At 36.6% G+C, this 23,362-nt stretch overlaps 1 protein-coding gene across 6 annotated transcripts in view; it reads left to right on the top strand.

The window, feature by feature from the left end:
- Positions 1-23,362, top strand: part of ORC4 (origin recognition complex subunit 4) — a 90,044-nt gene that overhangs the window by 26,282 nt on the left and 40,400 nt on the right. For 5 of the 6 annotated variants that reach the window (XR_004053285.1, XR_004053286.1, XM_010354911.2 and 2 more), the window contains exons 2-3: positions 20,376-20,449; positions 23,147-23,223. Coding sequence is in view for 4 of the 6 variants with exons in the window: in XM_010354911.2 (XP_010353213.1) it covers positions 20,393-20,449; positions 23,147-23,223 (134 nt within the window). In the remaining 2 variants the exon portion in view is untranslated. The remainder of the gene's footprint in view (positions 1-20,375; positions 20,450-23,146; positions 23,224-23,362) is intronic. The other variant, XM_010354913.2, reaches the window with a different exon arrangement.

Genomic DNA, 23,362 nt, shown 5'->3' with positions numbered 1-23,362 from the left:
TATTATATTAATTTCTAATTTCAATTGTTCATTACTGATACATAGGAAAGAAGTTGACAATTTGTATATTAACCTTGTATCCTGCAACCTTACTATAGTAGTTTATTAGTTCCAGTGATTTTGTTGTTGTTATTTTGGGATTTTCTACATGCATAATCATAGCATATTATTGGGACAAAGAATGATGAGAAAAGATGTATAAAGAATGATAAAAATATAATAAAGCAGTGTATTTGAGCCTGTTCATAGTTGATCATCAGTTTTGTCCCATTGATAGCCTTTTAACTTTGGGGAGTAAAAGGGATTGCAGAAAAGGATGAAGGTAGGGTACCAAAGTTCTAAGCCATATAATACTGTCTTTTTTAAGCACCCCCCCCCCAAACTTTTAGCTGTCCTTTTCCGACCCAAAAAACACAACTGTCTAAAAATCCTATTTCATTGTAAATGTCAACTGACATTTCCATTTATTCTTGCAAAATTACCTAAGTATGCTAATGCGGGGGGGTGGACAACATATTTATTAGTAAAACAGAATTGGAGAATATCATTTCATTGACTCTAGAATTTGGTCTGCTATGCTTTCTGCATAAGCTGAAGGGTCTCATTAGAAACGATGTATTATTCCTAAAAGTTTTTAGGGAAAATTTTAAGATTTTTCTAGGATAATTTTTAGGGTAATTTTTAGCAATTCTTAAATAATTTAAAGCAATGTTATATTATTTTTTTCCTTCCAAAAATAGTTTAATATTTACTAAGTAATTTATTGGAGTCGTAGCATATTGTAGGGGCCAAGAACAAACTTCTCTTCACCCTCTGAAGGTTCTTTGAAAATCAGCTGAAAAAAGACAGATTAATAGGAGAAAGGGCATATAATTTCATTTGATCATGGTTTTATGTGACATGGGAGCCTTCAGAGTAAAGACCTAAAGATCAAGGCAAAAACTGTCCATTGGTATGCTTAGGTTCAGCAAAGTCTGGACAGCCATGTACTGAGTGGGGAAACCCAGCAAGGCCTGCCTGTATAGATTCTTCTTGGCCTCTCTGTGCAGCATTCTTTCCTTCTGGGTATGGTACAGCACCATTTCTGGAATGGGGGTCGTATGACCTACAATCAAACAGGATAGGTCAGATTTTTTTTTTATGGTTAGTTTTTACACAGAAAGATGAGGGCAGGGAACATTAGAGTAATGTATTTAGGTTCTGTGGCTGGCTTTGGGGAAAGGGGATTCTGGTTTCTGTGAACTACCTTGGGGAAGAGGGATTGTGGTTACAGTGGCTAGTCTCAGGAGAATGAGAGGCCAGAGACAGGAAGTTAGGAGATGGTCAGAGAGAGCTGCTTCAGAGGACTTTATTTTGGAGTATCATTTCCTGAGCCCTAGCAATATCATACTTACATTTAAGTAAATTCATGTCTGTAAACATGGCAAAGGAAAAACTTATTTGAATAGTGGATAGTACTGTATTTATTATTATTCTCAAATGAACATATACTCTGAAGTAATTGGTATTGCAAGAAAGTACAGTTCTGTAATTTATGGGTAGTTTGGGGCTTAAGGAAAATTTGTCTACATGTGCCTTCTCACCCACCAATTTTAGTGCCCTAGTCTTAAATCTTGTGTCCCATATAATGCAACCATCCTTCACAAAAATGATATTTTTGTCAGGTGTAGTACCTTACACCTGTAATCCCAGCTATTTGGGAGGCTGAGTCAGGAGGATTGCTTGAGGCCAGGAGTTGGAGACTTCAGTGAGCCATTATCATGCCACAGCACTAGTTGACAGAGGGAGGCTCCATCTCTTAAAACAAACGAAAAAAAAAAAGTTTTTGTTGATTCAAGTGTCTGTTGCCCTTATACTATTTATCCATCCAAGTAAACACATTAGCTTGGATTCACAAGCTTAAATCCTCCTCCTCTTCAGCATGTTTTTAGTCAGAGAAGGTAGCCTACTTCCATGTACTCAGAGAACATAGACTACTGTTGATCATTATAATATTTAAGATGCATGGTAGTTATGTCACTGCCAGTAAAATCATATAATGCATTTCCAAAGCTTCTAAAGGATTTCTAGATAGGTTGCAAATTTGTGTTAGTTCTTTTGTTAGCCTATATAATTCAGAAGTAAATGTATTTTATTTTAAGACATATACTTTAAAGAAGTCCTCCAACTAGTATTTCTTTTTTGTTCCTTCCTTCATCAACACTACTGCAGAATTGATACTTTGTATCATTTACAAGGTGTATTCCATGGTTAATAATCAAAACAACTGTAGTAATGTCTTTTTTTCTTTTTTTGAGACCGAGTCTCGCTCTATCTTGCCCAGGCTGGAGTGCAGTGGTGTGTTCTCTGCTCACTGCAGCCTCCGCCTCCCAGGTTCAAGCAATTCTCCTGTCTCAGCTTCCCGAGTAGCTGGCATTATAGGTGCGCACCACAACACCTGACTAATTTTGTATTTTTAGTAGAGATGGAGTTTCACCATGTTGTCTAGGCTGGTCTCAAACTCCTGAACTCAGGTGATTCACCCGCCTCAGCCTCCCAAAGTGCTGGGATTACAGGCGTGAGCCACCATGCCCAGCTAACTGTAGTGATTTTGAAATGTCTTTCTTTACTGAAGATATCATAGTATTAACTCTGATTATCATTCTGGGAGTTGTTTATTTTGTAACTATTGACCTTCCATGTTCTTGAAAACAACTTTATTGTCTCATACATGAATACCAAGGCTGTAATAGGTACTTTATAAAGTAAGTACACTTATTAAAAGATATATATGTACCGGGCGCGGTGGCTCACGCCTGTAATCTCAGCACTTTGGGAGGCTGAGGTGGGTGGATCACAAGGCAGGAGTTCGAGACTAGCCTGGCCAACATGGTGAAACCCCGTCTCTACTAAAAATACAAAAATTAGCCGAGCGTGGTATTGCATGCCTGTAATTCCAGCTACTCAGGACGCTGAGGCAGGAGAATCACTTGAACCCGGGAGGCAGAGGTTGCAGTGAGCCGAGATGGTGCCACTGCATTCCAGCTGGGCAACAGAGCAAAACTCCAGCTCAAAAAAAAAAAAAAAAAAAAAAAAAAATATATATATATATATATATATATGTATATATGTATATATGTTTATATTCATGTGTGTATATATTGCATATGTGTGGTTTTGTCTGTGTATATATGATTCCAGACATACTGCCATGTACTTGTGAAGACTACTGAAATTCAGAGGTTAGAGAGAACATGGCTTTTCTGGAGAATTGCAAGTCTTTTCAATTATTTAATCAGTTTAAGTACCGAGACATTATAAAATATTTTTCTTCATTTTAATATCAATGAGAAAATATCATGGCATCATATTACTTGACTGAAGATTATCAAACCTTGGAATCATTTGATCTGAATGTGTCCTTAAGTAAATTATGTCCTTTTATATTCACTGGCAACAAATGAGGAGAAAAAGACGATTTTACAAAACTGTCAGTAATTACCATGGTTTATTCACCCGTGGTCCAAAAGTTGATTTGTGTGGAATGATTCTTCACCTCTGGAGAACTCAAGGAAACTTCTCACCAGAGGCTGTGCCCCAACTTGATATAGATAACATTTTTGAGCTGATCTCTTTAGGAAGAGCTAACAGAGTTTACTTACTTTCTAACTTGGAATTTATATCAGTATTGGCCCTTATTTCTCCCCACCCTCAACCATTCTTTTAACTCTATTTTAATCTTTACCTGTGTACAAACAATCCAACTGGGAAAAGAAGAAGAATGAAAACTAATTCTCATGGGCTGAAAAACAACTTAAATGTATTTTTCTTGCCTCAGTTTCATCTCAAAGGACAGTAACAAAACATGGAAACCACCTACAAATTTCTCCTAAAATACCTTTCATTTCACATTATTTGACTGTTTAGTGAGCAAATCAAGAACATTGTATCTAACTGAAAAGAGGCAAAGTTCTGACCTTTTGTCCATACTTACCTGTCTTTGAAAAATGTCAGCCATATGAAGTTAGGTCCTAGGTAAACAGTAATAGAATTTGTATTTTAACTTTTTTCTGATAAAGGGAGGGGAGTAGTGGTATTGTTTTCAATGTTTTCTTCTGCCACCATCTGGAAACAGAGTAGTATTAAACATCTTTTTAGTTTACTAAGAGTTCTCTTCACAAAGTAATGCCCCCATCTGCTGGAGCTGTAAGGTTTTACCTCAAAATAAGGCTGTTAAAGAAAATAATACATGATCATTTGTGTATTTTTGAATTATATTTTCCAGTCTCATCCACTAATTTTACCAAGGTTTTTGTAGGAATTGTTAGCCAATTTCATCTGCTCTTGATGTGTTAGTTCTTCTTCCAAACTAAGAAAAACTTGATATATATTAGTTGTTCTTGGAAAGTGGTGCATAGTTTTTGTTTGTTGTTGTTGCTATTGCTGCTGTTGTTGTTTTTGAGATGGGAGTCTCGCTGTTTTGCCCCAGCGGGAGTGCAGTGTTGCGATCTTGGCTTACTGCAACCTCCGCCTTCTGGGTTCAAGCAGTTCTCCTGCTTCAAGTCTCCCGAGTAGCTGGGATTACAGGCACGCACCACCACACCTGGCTAGTTTTTGTATTTTTAGTAGAGATGGGGTTTCACCATGTTGGCCAGACTGGTCCCAAACTCCTGACCTCAAGCGATCTGCCCAACTCAGTCTCCCAAAGTGCTGGGATTACAGGCATGAGCCACTGCATCCAGCCAAAAAGTGGTATGTTTTTATATTTTTAACAAATGGGTATGAGAAAACAAAAAATGCTCAGAGCAGTCTGAGCTCTGAGGTATGCTGGCCCAGAGAGATGTGAGTAGTATGGGACTTCAGTTATGCCCCCATACTCCACCCCCAACTCCCTACCCTCTGCCGCTCTGTAGCCAATGGATAGTTAATGTTATATTAATGTAGATTCTTGGTGAACAACTCCGAACCTGCCTTTTTATTTTTCTTTTTCTCTTTAAAAATCTACTTGTAACTGCTGCTAATGAGCATATATTCAGGGCAACTTGAATCTATGCTCCTTGGTTGCAACCCTCAATCTTGGTCCAAATGCAGTCTCTGTGTATGTTATTAATTTTGCCTCAACTTCCTTTTAGGTCAACACATATAAAACTTACTTATATTATTTACAGAAATATTTGTGAATAGAATAAAAAGTTCTGTTTATAACTATTTTAAGTGTATAGATGTGAGAATTTTTATAGGTAATACCTAATTTTTTGGCGATAAAATCAGTGTTGGAAATATTTTCAAAATGTCCTATAACACAAATTGCTTTTAAAAAGCAGTTTCTGGCCGGGCGCGGTGGCTCAAGCCTGTAATCCCAGCACTTTGGGAGGCCGAGACGGGCGGATCACGAGGTCAGGAGATCGAGACCATCCTGGCTAACACGGTGAAACCCCGTCTCTACTAAAAACTACAAAAAACTAGCCGGGCGACGTGGCGGCGCCTGTAGTCCCAGCTACTGGGGAGGCTGAGACAGGAGAATGGCCTGAACCCGGGAGGCGGAGCTTGCAGTGAGCTGAGATCCGGCCACAGCACTCCAGCCTGGGTGACAGAGCGAGACTCCGTCTCAAAAAAATAAATAAATAAATAAATAAAATAAAAATAAAAATAAAAAGCAGTTTCTTTCCTACTTTTATTTTAAAATTCCACATGAAGTAAATCTTTTTGCTTTTTGTTTTTTATTTACTAAGCAGAATGCTGTTGACAGGCAGTCATTTTTCATTCCAGGAAAAAGCTGCGGTTAGAACAGCTGAGATTATTTCACTTACATTTTAAAAATAATAACATCTTTAAATTCAACAAGTGAGGCTGGGTGTGGTGATTCAGGCCTGTAATCCTAAGTGAGGCCAAGGCAAGTGGATCACCTGAGGTCAGGAGTTCGAGACCACCCTGGCCAACATGGTGAAGTTGGCCATCTCTACTAAAAATACAAAAATTAGCCAGGTGTGGTGGCACATGCCTGTAATCCCAGCTACTGTCTTCTGAGGCAGGAGAATTGCTTGAACCCAGAAGGCAGAGGTTGCAGTGACCCAAGATTGCAACACTGCACTCCCACCGGGGCAACAGAGTGAGATTCTGTCTCAAAAAAAAATTCAGCAAGTCAGCTGGATTCAGTAATGTCTCCAAACTGGATTCATATACCTACATTGTGTATTAATGAGCTGAAAGTAAATGAGTATGTGATGGTGCCACTCAGAACCCCTTCTTGTTATTGATCTTGAACTCTTTCCTTACGGCTTCTGGGTTGCTCTTAGTAACATGACTTGATCTGCTGATACAAGACCAAGTAAAAATATATCAATTTATATATTAAATACTAGTTAAGCTTAATTTAGTTATTAGTGTTTAGATAAATATTTATAGGTAAACATATTACAATATTTTCTTTCTTTTTTTTTTTTGAGACGGAGTCTCTCTCTGTCACCCAGGCTAAGTACAGTGGCGCTATCTCGGCTCACTGCAAGCTCCGCCTCCCAGGTTCACACCATTCTCCTGCTTCAGCTTTAGCCTCCCAAGTAGTTGGGATTACAGGCGCCCGCCAACACACTCGGCTAATTTTTTGTATTTTTAGTAGTGACGGGGTTTCACCGTGTTAGCCAGGATGGCTTCGAACTCCTGACCTCAGGTGATCCACCTGCCTTGGCCTCCCAAAGTGCTGAGATTAGAGGTGTGAGCCATCATGCCCAACCTACAGTACTTTCTTATTCCAGAGGGTTATTTTGTGCCAGCCACCTTACTGACCATTGATATGAAATATAGGAAAAATTGTTTATCTGTTGCCTCTTTGACCTGCACTTGGACAACTTTGCAACTAAATAAATAGGACATGTTCACACCTGTTATCTCTTGTAAATGCTTTTCTTGGTACACAGCATTACAGCTCCTGCTCATCTTACTAGTAAGATGCTTGTAATACTTGAGTACTTTTGATTATCCAGCTGAGGTACATGGTTCTTTTTCTTAAACAATTCTTATTTTTGGTGTTTTACCTTAAGGCAGCTGTAGAAAAAATAATTTAAAATATGTTACTTGGTGCGTGTATGTGTAATATATATACGTATATATACATATATACATATATATTACACATATACATATATAACATACATATATGCATATATAACATACATATATGCATATATATTACATATGTACATACATGCATATATAATACACATACACGCATATATAACATTATATATGTACATATACATATATGCATGTACTAATATATGTAATATATACTTATATCAAGATATGTATATATGTATATATACACATACATACACAAATATACGTGTATGCATATATTGCGTATGTTACATATGTACATATATACATATACATATATGTGATACGTACATATATACATATATTAATATATGTGATATATACATATATTACATATACGTATATGTATTACACATATACGCACACACATATATAAATTATGGAAAGTTAGTGTTCTTTTAAGTGACAAATATGAAATAGCGTCCATTTTGGTTAAAAATGTATGTGTGTGTGTAGACATGCCACATTTTTAACCTAATAAAAATTATAGGAATTGCTGGACTTCAGATATTTATTAAACCCGAGAGATTCCTTTCTTAAAAGATCTCAATCTTAGGTTGAAAAAATTTTCAAGCTGGTTAAGGTGTAGACCCAGGTACTTGGGAGACTGAGGCAGAAGGCTCTCTTGAGCCCAGGAATTCAAATCAAGCTTGTGCAATATAGTGAGACCCTGGGTCTTAAAAAAACATTGTTTTTAGTTCCTTTTTTGCACTTCATGTTTTAAGTTTAGACATTATTATTTTTCTACTCTGAAAAATGAAATTAGCAAACTTATGCATTCATGCCGCTTTTTTCTTTTTTTTTTTCGTTGAATGATTATTTTCACTCTGTGAAAGCTTATGTTTCCACCTGCTACTATTTATTTACCTTTTTTTGATTTTAGTTTTTTATTTTAGTGGACTCACGTCACTATTGTGTGTGTGTGTGTGTGTGTGTGTAAAATTGTGTTTTTAATTGTGCTTTAGTTGGCTGGATTTTGTTGTTGAGTTCCCCATATCCCGCCACAACACAAGGCTTTATTGGCTCTGTGTACTAAATAAGTTCATTCTTATTTGATAAGGCTATACCTGTTACCTTTATATGTGAGTGACATCTTTGCTAGGTATGAGTCTTGGTTTCTCTCTCAGAACTTTGTAAATAGTATGACACCATATTTTAGCATTTTTTCCTCCCTTGTAGGTGTTTTTCATCCTGGAGTCCCAGTGAATTCTTTTTTTTTGGCTTGAAATTTAATAATTGAATTACAATTTTCATCAATTTTCTTCTTTTCATATTTGACACATTGATGAGAATTTAGGAGATTTTATTGATGCCAGTATAGCTTTTAAGAGTGAGGTTAAAGTTAGGAGCTATGGAGAACTCCTGTAGAATTTTCTAGGCTTGTTTATTTTTAACTTGTCTCTTTAGTTACTGCTAAGGTATTTCTGTTTAACAACTTTTTGTTTTGCTTTATTAGATAGAGGAGAAAGATTCTCTGATTCCATTTTTTACCATTTTATCTGCACAATTCCTTATTAAAATTCCAAAGTTTCTATATGAAACATGTATTCCTTTTTAGTGACGGGAAGAAAGTTTATGATCTATAAATAAAGATGTCTACAGAAGAAATACAAATTGTACACATAGACATTCAAAGAGAAGTGAATTGTTGGTATTGAACATCCGTTATACTGACCGTGTTCTTTCACAATATATTATTGTGCTATGTTTTGTCTCCTAAAGAAAAGCCCAATGATGATTTTGATGACTTTTCTGACGTTTGCAGGGTTTTTTTCATGCCAGTTGAGACTAACCAACCTCTGGGAGTCAATAGACCTAACAGCTACTGCTGCTGTTAAGTAAGCTATGTCATCTTGGGCAGGTCATTTAAAATCTGTGTTTGTTTTCACTTCTGTAGGTAGTACTATGTGTTTGAGGTCCCTTTCTTTACTAACCCTATGAGTGTATCCCTCGTTTTATGCGGATACTGCCTTATCAGTGGGAGATACATATGTGCACATACATATACATATATATATTATTCCAACAAGATTGTAAGTTTTGTTTAGAGACCAAATTTTACATTTCTCGTCTTTCTCATAATGCTTGTCATAGAGCCTTGTAATAAGTAAACACTAAAAAGTTAGGTTAAATTGATTGAGAAGGTCTGGCTTTGACTTGTAGCTACTTGGTTGTCTTATTAACTTCAGTTTATGTAGATTAAACATTTTATGTAATCGTTTTTCAAAATGTGCTCATTTTCTAGATCATTTGTAATGTCATTCCAGTAAAAATTTGTCTTTCAGTTTAGTGAAAATACATCTTTAAGCAGTGCTGGAAACTAAAACCATGAACTCATTTATATATGAATATCTATTACCCATACTGAAACACACATATGGAAATTGAGCAGATATGCCAATCTGTGGTGCTTGGTCATATTTCATTAATTATGAATTGTTAGCTTAACTTAGCATCATCAGAAAATTTATATCCTGTTTACATTGCTGACAGTAGCAAGTTGAGTGCATACAGTCTGTTGCATGAAAGGACTCGTGATTGACTTATGACAACAGTATTATTTAGGTGAAGCGATAATCTGTTGAAAACATTTTGTATTAATCAGTTAATTAACATAGTCAACTTATATTAATATACTTTGAAACTTATATTTGCAATGTATTCATTCAACAGTAATTTATTGAGCAACTTATTTTCAAATGGAGTTGGTGGGGTATTCCAAAGCAAGTCTCATGTGTGTGCCCTTGTAAGATTTGATAATTCTGAATTCTTTTAAGAAGCTATTCTAAGTTAGTTGTAATCTGCTCATAATATAGATAGAAGTTGTATACCATTGCTAGTCAGCAAGCAGAGAAGTATTTGGTAAATTGAACAAACTTCAAATTTGACATGAAGGACTGTCACTAGGAGTTCATCCACGTTGCTTCTCCCACAAAGTTTAGGATTATGTTAGTCTAAAAAACAGTGATTAGAACTAACCTAAGATGAGGAGCTTAAGTTAGTTGTGCAAACTAAGTGGAGGACTTTTGTATTCTATTTCTAAGGTAGGAAAACATTTGACATCTGAATGGCTATTGAGCTATATGTAGGAATAAGTTATTAGTGTCAGCTATTTTCTAATTCTGTCTTTAGATGTGAAGAGAGTTTACTAAACAGTTATTGTTGTTGGCCAAACAGTTAGTCTAAAATACATTATGCAGAATTGGTGAGGTAGACATAGAGGCACTGAGTGAGGGTTTGGATCTGAGGAAGGCATAATGAGAAAGAAGAGTTATAAGTACTCATGAAATCTCAAGAGCAGTAAAGGATGTACTTCATAATTTTTAGAATTTATCAACAAGCAACCCTTGGAAAGCATAGGAATGGAGAATTATGACAAATAAGCCACCTCAGTTGAAAAATGGGAAGTATGAATATACACGTGATTGAGTCGAGCTTATTTAGTCATCCTGCTTTGGTTAGCATGTAACTATAAAATTTCAAATACAGATACAGTAAGTAGTGGTCAGTGAAGATATTTCAGAATTCATCTCTTCCTTTGTAAAGGTATAGATTGTAGGGGACTTACTGTCATGGGGAAATGCGCATAGGCCATTCAGAGAGCAGACAGCTTTAGATGACGCATTTTTACAATTCCTATAATTTTTGTCCTTTGTCAATACAGAAGTAAATTTAAAATGGTCAGCAGGTCTCTGATATATAATATAGTAGTGCTCTGGAATTGCAGTAATGAGAATTTCCTCCATATGCAATTGACTCTTGAACAATGTAAGGGTTAGGGGCCGAAACACCCCCCTCCCTACCCAAAGCAGTTGAAAATCTGCATATAACTTTTGCCTCCCCAAAAACTTAACTGCCAATAGTCTGCTTGACTAGAAGTCTTGCTGGTAACATAGTCAATTAATATATATTTTATATATGTATTACATATTGTATTATAATAAAGTAAGCTAAAGAAAAGATATTTAGAAAGAAAATATATCTACTATATAAAGAAAATATGTTTACTATTCATTAAATTGAAGTGGCTCATCTTAAAGGTCTGCATCCTACTCATCTTCATGTTGAGTAGGCTGAGGAGGAAGAGGAGGGGTTAATCTTGTTGCCTAGGGGTAGAAGAGGTGGAGGAAGTAGAAGGGGAGACAAGACAGGTAGGCACACTGGGTGTAACTACAGAAACACATTGTAATTTCTGTCTATCTCTTTTGGTTTCTAATTTCTTATAAAATGTTTCAATACAGTATCAACCTTTCCTCAACCATTTGCTTTGATTCCAGTACCTGTATCATAGAAGGGTCCATGTTGTAAAGAAATCAAGAGCAGTCTTGTATATTCAGAACTGTTCTGCCAGATTGTCTAATGTCAATTTGTTTTCTGGCACTGTTAACTTATACATCTTTCTCACTGTCTGGCAGTGGTTCAGAAGCATCTGTCTCCACTTGTTTTCTGTTAATTCCTCTGGTGTGGTATCTGTTAGCTCTTGAATTTCTCTAAGACCTGTATCTTGAAACCCATCACTCCCCACCCTTTTTGCCATATCTACAATCTCTTTCATGATTTTCTTGATTGGCTTTGTAGTAAATCCTGTGAAGTCATGCACAACATCTGGACATAGATTTCTCCAGCAGGAATTTGTTTCAGGCTTGTTGGCTTTCACGGCCTTTTCTGTGACAACAGGGCATCTTCAGTGGGATAATCCCCCCCGACTTTCATCATGTTCCCTCTGTGGAGGTTTTTCCATAGTGTTGACATTCCTTTCCATAGAGTTCTGTGTGTAATGAACCTTAAAGGTCCTTATGATCTCCTGATCTACAGGTTGAATTAGAGACTTTGTGTTTGGGGACCAGTGGACTACTTGGACAAAAACCTTCGGTGTTGAACTCATGGGATTCTGGGTAGCCAGGGGCATTGTCCAATATCAGAAGAACTTTAAAAGGCAGTCCCTTACTGTCTGGGTACTTCCTGACTTCAGTGACAAAGCATCAGTGGAACTAATTCATTAACCCCATTGGCTCATTCAGTGAATTAGTTCCAGTGTTTTGGCTATTACAAATAAATTTATTATGAACATACATTTTACAGGTTTTTGTGTGAACATAAGTTTTTCTGTCAGGTAAGTACCCAAGAGTGCAATTGCTATGTGGCTTGGTAAGTGTATTTATAGTTTTCTAAGAAACTGCTGACAAGAAACTTTTCAGAGTAGCCATGTCAAGAAACATTCCCACCAGTGGTTAAATGAAGGATTCATTTTCTCTACATTCTCACCATCTTTGAGGTATTTTAGCCCTCCTAATTGGTGTGTGGTGATATCTTACTATGGTTTTAATTTGCATTTTCCTAGTGGATAATGATATTAAACATCTTTGCATATGCTTATTTGCCACCTGTATGTCTTTGGTGAAATGTCTACGTATGTGTTTTGCCTATTTTCTAATTGGATTGCTTCTTTTTTTATTACTGAGTTTTGAGGGTTCTTTAGATACAGATATTTTGTCAGATATGCGGTTTGCAAGTATTTTCTTCCATCTGAAGCTTGTCTCATCTGTACTATTAGAATTGTCTTTGAAATATTCTTTATTATGTAGTAGATATTTGACCATTACATGAAGGGGCAAGATGTCAAAATAACCTTTGGACTAAAACTTTATTTACAGTCAAAATTTATGTAGGTTATAAGGTAGATACCATAGTGGTGTGTTTGTTGTTTCTTTTCTGAATGCTGGCCCCAAATGAAGAAAAAATGATCTTAATAGCATACCTGATTTATATATGATGCAAAGAGGCAGATTAGATACCTACCTTGGAACTGTGGACATTTATTTCATTTTTCTGAGTAATTCGTTCTTAATTCATGAAGTGGGTAAAAAAAACTTTTAATTCTAACAATACTATAAGATAGCTAATGTAGTTCTACAGAATAAAACATACTGCAAAACCCTTTCTCCTTTTTACATTTTAATTAGCCTTATAATCTAGGAGACAATTATCACATAGTTCCTTGTGATTTTAGATTTTGGCTGAGAGGTAATCAAGAGCATCATAAACCAGAGTTGTGACTATAAAATGTAGCTAAAAAGGTTTTTCCCTCTCATAACAGTTATTAAGGAAAATAAAAACTTAAATAGAATAAGATAAAACTTTAGACATAAAAGACTGCTAGAAGGTATCCTAAGACAGCTGAGAAGACCACTTTTCTTCTAAGAAAGAAGATGCTTAAGGGTCAAGACAATAATTGAGTACTCTGTTATTTAATTTTCAGTTAGGAAGCCTGGAGCCAGAGGACTTTGGTGGCTGAGGCCTTAGCTACCTGGCTTACACATTAAGGAGGACACAGATTTGCTTGCTGGTCTGTCTGTCAAGGCCTGGCTCAGCTAAGGGCCTGTTAACATTTCTAGAGAAGAAAACAGCATTACCATGGTTTGCTTTCTAATTGCCACTATATGAAATTAATAAATGTGAATGTAAAATATATTGGCTGATCTTCCTTCAGGTTATTGAAATGTGTTTGTACTTCTTTTTTTAAAAAGTTGGCTAAATAAGTAACAATTGAATAAGCGTATAACTTATTTGGGTTCAAATCCTGGCTCTGCCACTTAGTCGCTTTTTGATATGTGTTTTGTATGTATTTTTTTTCTAATTAATGAATAAAATTGTTATCCATTTATGGTATATAGCATGATGTTTTAATATATGTATACATTGTAGAATGACAAAAATAAGCCTATTAACCTGTTACCTCACATACCATTTTTTTGTAACAAGAAAATTTAAAATCTGCTTTCATTCTGTGAGTTCCCCTGTTAGAGGTTCCACCTATTGTAGTCCCCCTCTTATCCTCAGTTTCACTTTCCATTGTTTCAGTTACCTTTGGTCAGCTGAGGTTCCAAAATATTAAATGGAAAATTTCAGAAGTAAACAACTTATTAGCTTTAAATTGCATGCCACTCTGAGTAGTGTGATGAAATCTTGCAGTGTCCTGCTCCGTCTTGCCTGGGACATACATAATTTCTTTGTCCAGCATATCCATGCTGTATATGCTACGTTGTTGCAGGAAGTCAGGGACCCTGAACCAAGGGCCTGACTGAAGCCGTGGCAGAGGAACATGAATTGTGAAAATTTCATGGACTTTTATCAGTTCCCAGATAATACTTTTATATTTTCTTATGCCTGTCTTTACTTTAATCTCTTAATCCTGTTATCTTTTTAAGCTGACAATGTACATCACCTCAGGATCACTGTGATAATTGTGTTAACTGTACCAATTGATTGTAAAACATGTGTGTTTGAATAATATGAAATCAGTGCACCTTGAAAAAGAATAGAATAACAGCGATTTTTAGGGAACTAGGGAAGACAACCATAAGGTCTGACTGCCTGTGGGGTCGGGCAAAAAGAGCCATATTTTCCTTCTTGCAGAGAACCTATAAATGGATGTGCAAGTAGGGAAGATATCGCTAAATTATTTTCCTAGCAAGGAATATTAATATTAATACCCTGGGAAAGGAATGCATTCCTGGGGGGAGGTCCATAAACGGCTGCTCTGGGAGTGTCTGTCTTATGCGGTTGAGATTAAGACTGAAATACGTCCTGGTCTCCTGTAGTACCCTCAGGCTTGTTAGGGTGGGGAAAAACTCCGCCCTGGTAAATTTGTGGTCAGACCAGTTCTCTGCCCTTGAACCCTGTTTTCTGTTGTTTAAGATGTTTATCAAGACAGTACGTGCACTGCTGAACATAGACCCTTGTCAGTAGTTCTCCTTTTTGCCCTTTGAAGCATGTGATCTAGTGCCTGTTCTTACACCCCCTCCCCTTTTAAAACCCTTAATAAAAAGCTTACTGATTTGAGGCTTAGTTGGGCATCATAGTCCTACCAATATGTGATGTCACCCCTGGCGGCCCAGCTGTAAAATTCCTCTCTTTGTACTCTTTCTCAGCCAGCCAACATTTACGGAAAATAGAACCGACGTTGAAATATTGGGGGCGGGTTCCCCTGATAATATGTGTCCTTTAATCACTCAGTAGCCATCTAGGTTATCAGATTAAAAGAACATAGTATAGAGAGAGTTTTGTACTATCCCATGATTTCAGGCATCTGAGGGGTGCCTTGGAATTCGTCTCCCATGGATAAGGAGAGACTACTGTATAAATTAGATTCTGTGGTGTTTGTCTTTCTGTGCCTGGCTTATTTCAGCTAACATAATATCTTCCAGATGCATGTATGTTGTTGCAAATGACAGGATTTCTTTTTTGTTTAAGGCTGAGTTAGTGTTCCATTGTGTATATATTCCACGTCTTCTTTATCTTTTCATCCATTGATGGACACTTAGGTTGATTCGGTATTTTGGCTGTGAATAATGCTGCAGTATATATGGGAGTGAAGATATATCTTTGACATATTGATTTCATTTCCTTTGTATATATGGATGGATATTCAGGAGTGGGATTACTGGATTGACTTTTAATTTTTTCAAGAACCTCCATACTGTTTTCCATAATGATTATAATAGTTTACATTTTTATCAACCGTGTTTCAGGGTTTCCTTTTTTTTCATAATCCTCAACAACACTCATCATCTTTTGTGTTTTTTTAACAAATAGCCTTCCTAGCAGGTGTGAAATGTTATTTCATTGTGGTTTTGTTTGTACTTCCCTGCAAATTAGTAACACTGAGAATTTTCTCAAATACCTGTTTGACATTTTTATGTCCTGTGAGAAATCTTTTTGACTATTTTTTAAATTGGGTTGTTTCCTTGCTATTTTTTCTTAGTTCCTTATACAGTCATCCCTCTGTATCCACAGGAAACTGGTTCCAGGACCCCCCTCAGATACCAAAATCTGTAGATGCTCAAGTTTCTTCTATAAATTGACATGGTATTTGCATATAACCTACACATACCATCCCATATTCTTTAAATTATCTCTAGATTACTTCTAATACAATGTAAGTGCTTTGTAAATAGCCATTATAATATATTGTTTTTTAAATTTGTATTAATTTTTATTGTTGCATTTTTTCCCCCTCTAAATTTTCTCTCTCTTAAGTTGGTTGAATCTGCTGATGAGGACCGACTACATATTTTGGATTTTAACCTGTTATCAGATGTAAGATTTGTGAATATTTTCACCTATTCTGTAGGTTATCTCTTCATTCTGTTGATTGATTGCTTTGTAGAAGCTTTTTAGTTTTATGTCTCGTTTTCATTATTCTTGCTTGTGCTTTTGGAGTCATATCCAGAAAAATCTTTGCCAAGTCCAGTGTCAAAAAGCTTTTCCCCTGTGTTTTATTTCCCTGTGTTTCAGGTCTTACATTTGTCTTTAATCCGTTTTTAGTTGATTTTTGTATGTGATGTGAGATAAGGGTCCAATTTCATTCTTCTGCCTGTGGATATCCAGTTTTCCTAACACCATTTCTTGAAGAGACTGTCCTTTCTCCATGGTGTGTTCTTGGCACTTTTGTTGAACATAAGTTGACCATAAAAGTGTGGATTTATTTCTCGACTCTCTATTCTGGTGGTGTATATGTTTGTTTTTATGCCAGAACCATGTTGTTTTGAATTATCTTTATTTTGCACTAGGTATTGAAATCAGGTAGTCTGATACCTCCAGCATTGTTCTTTTGCTCATGATTGTCTTAGCTATTAAATATCTTTGTGGGTCCATATGAATTTTAGGGTTTTTTCTATTTCTATGAAAAATGTCATTAGAATTTTGATGTAGATTACTTTGAACCTTCACTTCCAGTAGTAGGGACATTTTAATAACATTGATTCTTTCAATCCATGAGCATGGAGTATCTTTCCATTTATTTGTGTCTTCACTTTCTTTCATCAATATTGTATAGTTTTCAGTGACAGACCTTTCACCTCTTTTGTTACATTTCTTTCTAATTTGTTTTTGATGCTATTGTAATTAGGACTGGTTTTTAATTTTTTCAAATAGTTATTAGTGTGGAGAAATCTTACTGATTTTTGTATGTTGATTTTGTATCCTGCCACTTTACTGTATGTATTAGTACTAACAGTTTTTTGGTAGAGTCTTAAGGATTTTCTCTATATAAAATCATGTCATCTACAAACAGATCATTTAACTTTCTCTTTTTTGACTTGGATGCCTTTTATTTAATTTTCTTATCTAATTCCTTTGGCTAGGATTTGCAGAACTATATTGAATATAAATCGCCAAGGTGGGCATTCTTGTCCTGTTCTTGATCTTAGAGGGAAAGCTTCCAACTTTTTACCTTTGGGTGCAATGTTAGCTGTGAGTTTGTTATATATGGCCTTTATTGTGTTGAAGTATATTCCTTTTATACCTAATGTATTGAGAGTTTTCTTCCTGAAGGAATATTGAATTCTGTTAGAAGCTTTTTATTTATCTGTTGAGTCAGTCGTATGATTTTTGTCCTTCATTCTGTTAGTGCGTTATATCACACTTTATAGATTTACATATGTTGAACCATCTTTGCATCCCAAAGATAAATACCACTTGATCATGGTAATTGATCTAATGTGCTGTTGAATTAGATTTGCCAGTATTTGTTGAGGATTTTTGTACCTATATTCATCAAGGATATTAGCCTGCTACCGAAACTATTCACCAAGAGGCACAGGAAAGGTCATGCACACTGGTACCTCAGAAAATAAGTCCACTGTCCTCAGTCTCAACTGTGGACCCTGATAAGACACTTTAACTTGGCTGTGGTCTGAGATCAGTTCAAGGACCCACAAGAAGACAAAACGGTCTGAATCCCTGGGTCAAGCTTTCTGAACTTGGTCCTACATTATGTCCTGAAACAGCCCTGAAGCTCAGCTCCTTCCACTCTTGGTTGCAGCCTAAGAGCAACCCTGCCTGCACATGGAACTGCTAGGAGACTCACCTGTCTGTGCCATCAGTACAGACTTGCCAGTCTCTGTCCCATAGCATATGCTGAAAAAGCTCTGAATTGGGAATCCAGCACATCTTAGCCATAGTCTTACAGAAATCCTGCACAGAAATCCTCATGTAGTCAGAAGATACATCCTTCCGTGTCCTCAGGACAGGAAGGCAGATTTCAGTCCCACAGCAGGTCCTGAAACAACCCTGAATCTTGGCATAAGCCCCGCTCAGCTATGGTCAGAGAGCAGTTCTGCCTACCCAGCATACTAGAGGGAGATGGGGCTGTCCATAGCCCTGCAAACAGGCCACCTGACCCAGGTCCCTCATCAGTCCCTGAAACACCCCTTAAAAGTGGCTCCAGCCCCTCTCAGTACAGCTTGAGAGCAGGCCCGCCAACCTAAGGACCTGAAGGGAGGCATGCAGGTTCATGACACCTTAGACAGGCCTGAAGACTTAAGTCTTGACTGTAGGCCCTGAAGCAATCCTGTGACTTAGTTCCAGCCTCACTCAGCTGTGGACTATGACAGTACTGCCTGCTCAGGTTATCTACTCAGTGATCCAGTAGGAGCCCTCCCAGGTTCCCGGAGAAAGTCACACCATCCACACACCTGGTAACAGGTCTTTTCTCTGCATATCTTCATCCCCCGTACAGACCAATGTCCTAGAAAAAGTCCAGTCCACCATCAGATAGGGTTCATATCCTGCTGCAGCCCCTGGTAACAAGGTCCTACCAGGCTTTAGCTAAGCCCTCAGGAGGGCAGGGCCCTTTCCAAGTCTGAAGCCTGGACCACAGTTGGGGAATCTGTCACGTGAATGAAGATCTGCCCTCAAATTGACTTTCCCAGGTCTTGGGCCCCACTGGGGTTTCACAGATGCCTGCCTGCATCTCAGGGCTAACACAAAGACACTTTTGTCCGTGGGTGGCTGTGAAATTATTGTTGCTATTTGGGAATACAAGCTGAAGGGCCTCCTATTTCATCTTGCTGCCATCATTCTCACATTATTATAATGTTAATCATTGGTGATTTGATGATAGGTCAGCTTTTCTTGAGTTTTATGAGTTCTGGCAGTAAAAAAGTTCCAAAATGTCTTTCACTGGGCAAAATTCAGGGTGTCAGCAAAGCTGTGTTCCTTCTGGAGACTAGATGAGACCAGAATACACTTTTTTAAAAAAGTGGTTAACTTGGTTGGATCCAAATCCTGGCTCTTCCATTTACGTACTGTTTGATTTTGGTCAACATACTTAGCCTATCCGTGTCTTCTAACCTTGAAAGAGGATTATAATAGTAGTTATCCCATAGGGTAGTTTTGAGGATTAAATGAGTTGATAAATGCAAATGATTTGTAACATTTCCTGATACCTAAGTAAACACTACTTAAGCTGTTACTGTCTAACTGTTAAAGTAGTCCTATAGGAAATCAGTGCTAAGAAAATTAGGTCTTTTAGTCATAGGTATTTGTCTATGAGTATGTAACTTGAGGAGAATTTTACAAGAATTTTACATTTTTCATTAATTTTTTTTCATTCCATTTATTCATTGCCAACTTTGTTTTGGGCATTATGCTACAATGCTTGGAATATAAAAAATCTCAATTTGGAAACACTAGCAAATAAACAGATAATTTTGTTTAAAATAATTAAATAATAAAGAGAAATACAGGCACTTATAAGTATTTAAAGAAGAGGCATTTCACCTAGTCTGTAATGATTATTTGTGTATGGTTGGTGAGTGGAGCAAGAAAGGGAAGGTTTTCTATGAGGGGATGATCCTGTGGGATGGATGGGTGGGAGAATCATAAAGGAATCATATAAGTTAAAGAAAAAGGAAGAAAGGGAAGGTGAATAGAAGATTTAATGGAAAGGGAGGAGTAGCTGTTAAGAACCACATACAGGCCTGGAGGTATTATTACAGGTTCAGTTCCAGACCATTGTGGTGAAGCAAATATCACAATAAAGGAAATCACCCAAAACTTTTCTCAGTACATATAAAATGTATATTTACAGTATACTAGTCCATTAAGTGTGCAGTAGTATTATGTCTACAAAATGTACATACCTTAATTTTAAAATACCTTATTGCTGAAAAATGCTGACAGACACAAAATAGGGACATGGTGTTTGAAAAATGGTACCTATCGACTTGTTGGACACAGAGTTGCTATAAACCTTCATTTTACTTAAAAAAAATGCACTGTCTGCAAAACACAATAAAACCAAGTGTACCTAAAGTATGGTATGAGAGTGTTGAATAAGCCTGTACTTGGGCAAAATGAAGCCATCGAAGATTTTGAGGGTCTTAGGGTTTGAGCATTTTTTACTTTTAAAAACTTGTATTTAATTCTAGAACAGTAAATTCTTAGGTATTATCTCTTCAACTCACTACGTTTATAATATTTATGCCAATTTTTTTAAGGATTTGAATTTGTTGAAATGAGCAGTCGTAAATCAAAGAGTAACAGCTTAATTCACGCAGAGTGCCTTTCACAGGTTAGTATGTATTTTCATTAACCTCAAGACCTTTTACCCTATAAAAGTGTTGAGAGAAATAGTTATCTTCTTAACTTGAATTTTCCCCTTAGCGTATAGGAAGAATCACTCTTTCTAACCTTAAGGAGATGTCAGTACAAGACCTTGAGATACCAGTACAAGGTCGTAAGAACAATCATCTGGAAGCAAAATTTTCCAGACTCTGTAAAAATTAAATGTGGACCAACAGATTTTCTTGTTGTTATGATTGTTCTCTATCCTTTTTGTCAGTTCATATTTTTTTTAATATTAGTGTTTTATACTATAATTTAATTTTATCCTTATTAAGTCTGGGTAGTCAGAATTCTAGCTTTTACTTTTTTCTTTCTAATCTAGATGCCTTTTTTTCCCCCCTTTTCTTGCTTAATTGCCCTGGCTTGAACAATTGTTGAATAGGAATGGGAAGAATGGACATTCTTGTCTTTGTTTTCATCTTAGAGAGACAGCATTCAGTCTTTCACTATTATATATGATGTTAGCTGTAGGATTTTTTTTAGATGCCCTTTATTAAGTTGAGGAAGTTCCGTTAACTTTCCTCGTCTGTCGAGTGTTTTTATAATGAACATTATCAGAAGTGCATACTGTATCCCAAGTGCTGAACATCTGTCTGTATGTCTCTTCCTTAAGAAGCTTATACTCTAGTAGGGAAATGAGCATGGTATTTCTTTTTTTTTTTTTTTTTTTTTGAGACGGAGTCTCGCTCTGTCGCCCAGGCTAGAGTGCAGTGGCCGGATCTCAGCTCACTGCAAGCTCCGCCTCCTGGGTTTACGCCATTCTCCTGCCTCAGCCTCCCGAGTAGCTGGGACTACAGGCGCCCGCCACCTCACCTGGCTAGTTTTTTGTATTTTTTAGTAGAGACGGGGTTTCACCGTATTAGCCAGGATGGCCTCGATCTCCTGACCTCGTGATCCGCCCAAGACGGGCCTCCCAAAGTGCTGGGACTACAAGCTTGAGCCACCGTGCCCGGTCCTTGAGCATGGTATTTTTATGTTTGTATGTATCTAGCTTGACCTGAACTACATGTAGTTTTTAAATAAAAATTAAATGTTACTGGTATTCCTTCATAAGACTTGGCTTTCTTTTTGAAGGAAGTTGTTTAACTCTATTTCTAAAAAAAAAAAATTTTTAACTGAAATATGCTTTACGTACCTTTGTATGTAAAGTGCACGAATCCTCCATGTACAGCTGAATTAATTTCAATACATGTATATACCTGTTTAACTTCCATGCCAGATCACTTTGGAATTTGTGAACCTTCTAACTAGTCACTGCAGCTTTATCTAGCTTATGTTTTACACCCCATTACTGCCTCTAAGAGATTTTAATGAAGTTTTGGTTTTTTGTTTTGTTTTGTTTTGTTTTTTTAAGGAAGGGATTGAGTTTTTTCTTTTGATCTCATCTAGGTAGAGGAATACACATTATGACTAGTTGAGTACATATATATGTTCTTTTATGTATTTTTATAGATATTAGCTATTACCTGTACAAAGCCTATTTGTGTTACAGATAATTGCCTTTTGCCTTTGTAAATCTTTTTTTTTTTTTTTTTTTTTTTTTTTTTTTTTTGAGACCAAGTCTTGCTCTGTTGCCCCAGCTGGAGTGCAGTGGTGCAATCTCAGCTTACTGCAACCTCCGCCTCCTGAGTTCAAGCAATTCTCCTGCCTCAGCCTCCCAAGTAGCTGGTATTACAGGCATCCGCCACGTCTGGCTAATTTTTGAATTTTTAGTAGAGAAGCGATTTCAACCATGTTGGCCAGGCTGGTCTTGGAATCCTACCCTCAAACGATCCGCCCATCTCGACCTCCCAAAGTGTTGGGATTACAGATGTGAGCCACTGCGGCCGCCCCCCTTTTTTAATCTTTAAAACAGGCCTGCAACAAGGTGTTATTGTCCCTATTTTATAGATAAAGAAATTAAAATTTAGAACAGACTTAACCTTTTGAAATTCATATAATAGCCTCTTCTGGTGCCAATGTCCTTACTCTTTAACTTCCTCTATAATGAACAAGTATGTATCATTTTGTCCCTAGTGAATCATTTTCTTTGCTTAGCCTCTGTACATGGAACAAGAACTCAGATTTATTTCTTTGGTACATGAAGGATTAGTTCCATGCCATCAGTCTAGGAGAAGCAAATATTTTTGGAGGCTTTTTATTCCAGTTCATGGGGCCAAATCTGAGATAGCACCCTACGGTTGTCCTTGAAAGACCTTTGTATTAGCTGCAGATCTAAAAAGGAATGACTTTAATGGTCCATCTTTTTAAAGAGTATGGTAGATTATCTGACATAATTTTTCATGACTAAGTCTAAGGCCCTTGTTCTAAGGTGAACTCAAAATACAGCTCCTTGTAAGAATTTTTTTCTGAACTCGTTCACATGCATTGAAACAGCCCTTGAGTTGCTAACATAACTAAAGTCAGTGATTCTCCCTTTTTTGAAACCTTCACAACTAAATTCTCATTCTTCCTGTGGGACTTGAGATAAATAAGAACACCATTAATTTTTTAACTTATGGTGCCATAACTCTAGAGGATAAGAATTTAGGGATGGTTGAATTGATTCATTGATAACTAATTCTGACTATTGTAAATGTGCTTTCGTATTCATTTTTTATTGCATGTGTAATATTTTTATATTTATTCACTTTATTTTCATCAGGTACAAAGAATTTTACGTGAAAGATTTTGTCATCAGAGTCCACATAGTAACCTATTTGGAGTGCAAGTACAATACAAGTAAGTCTAGCTGTCCTTTTGACTGTTATGGACCAACTTACAGATGCCTTCCAGGTTTTGCAAAAATTATATAACAAGTTTGATATTAAATAAACCTAACAAACACTTTTATAGAAGTAAAAAATTTTGCTTTGTGAAT

Source organism: Rhinopithecus roxellana, chromosome 14 (assembly GCF_007565055.1).
Source record: "Rhinopithecus roxellana isolate Shanxi Qingling chromosome 14, ASM756505v1, whole genome shotgun sequence".
Classification (NCBI taxonomy): Eukaryota; Metazoa; Chordata; class Mammalia; order Primates; family Cercopithecidae; genus Rhinopithecus; species Rhinopithecus roxellana.
This window is presented reverse-complemented; position numbering and strand designations above follow the sequence as displayed.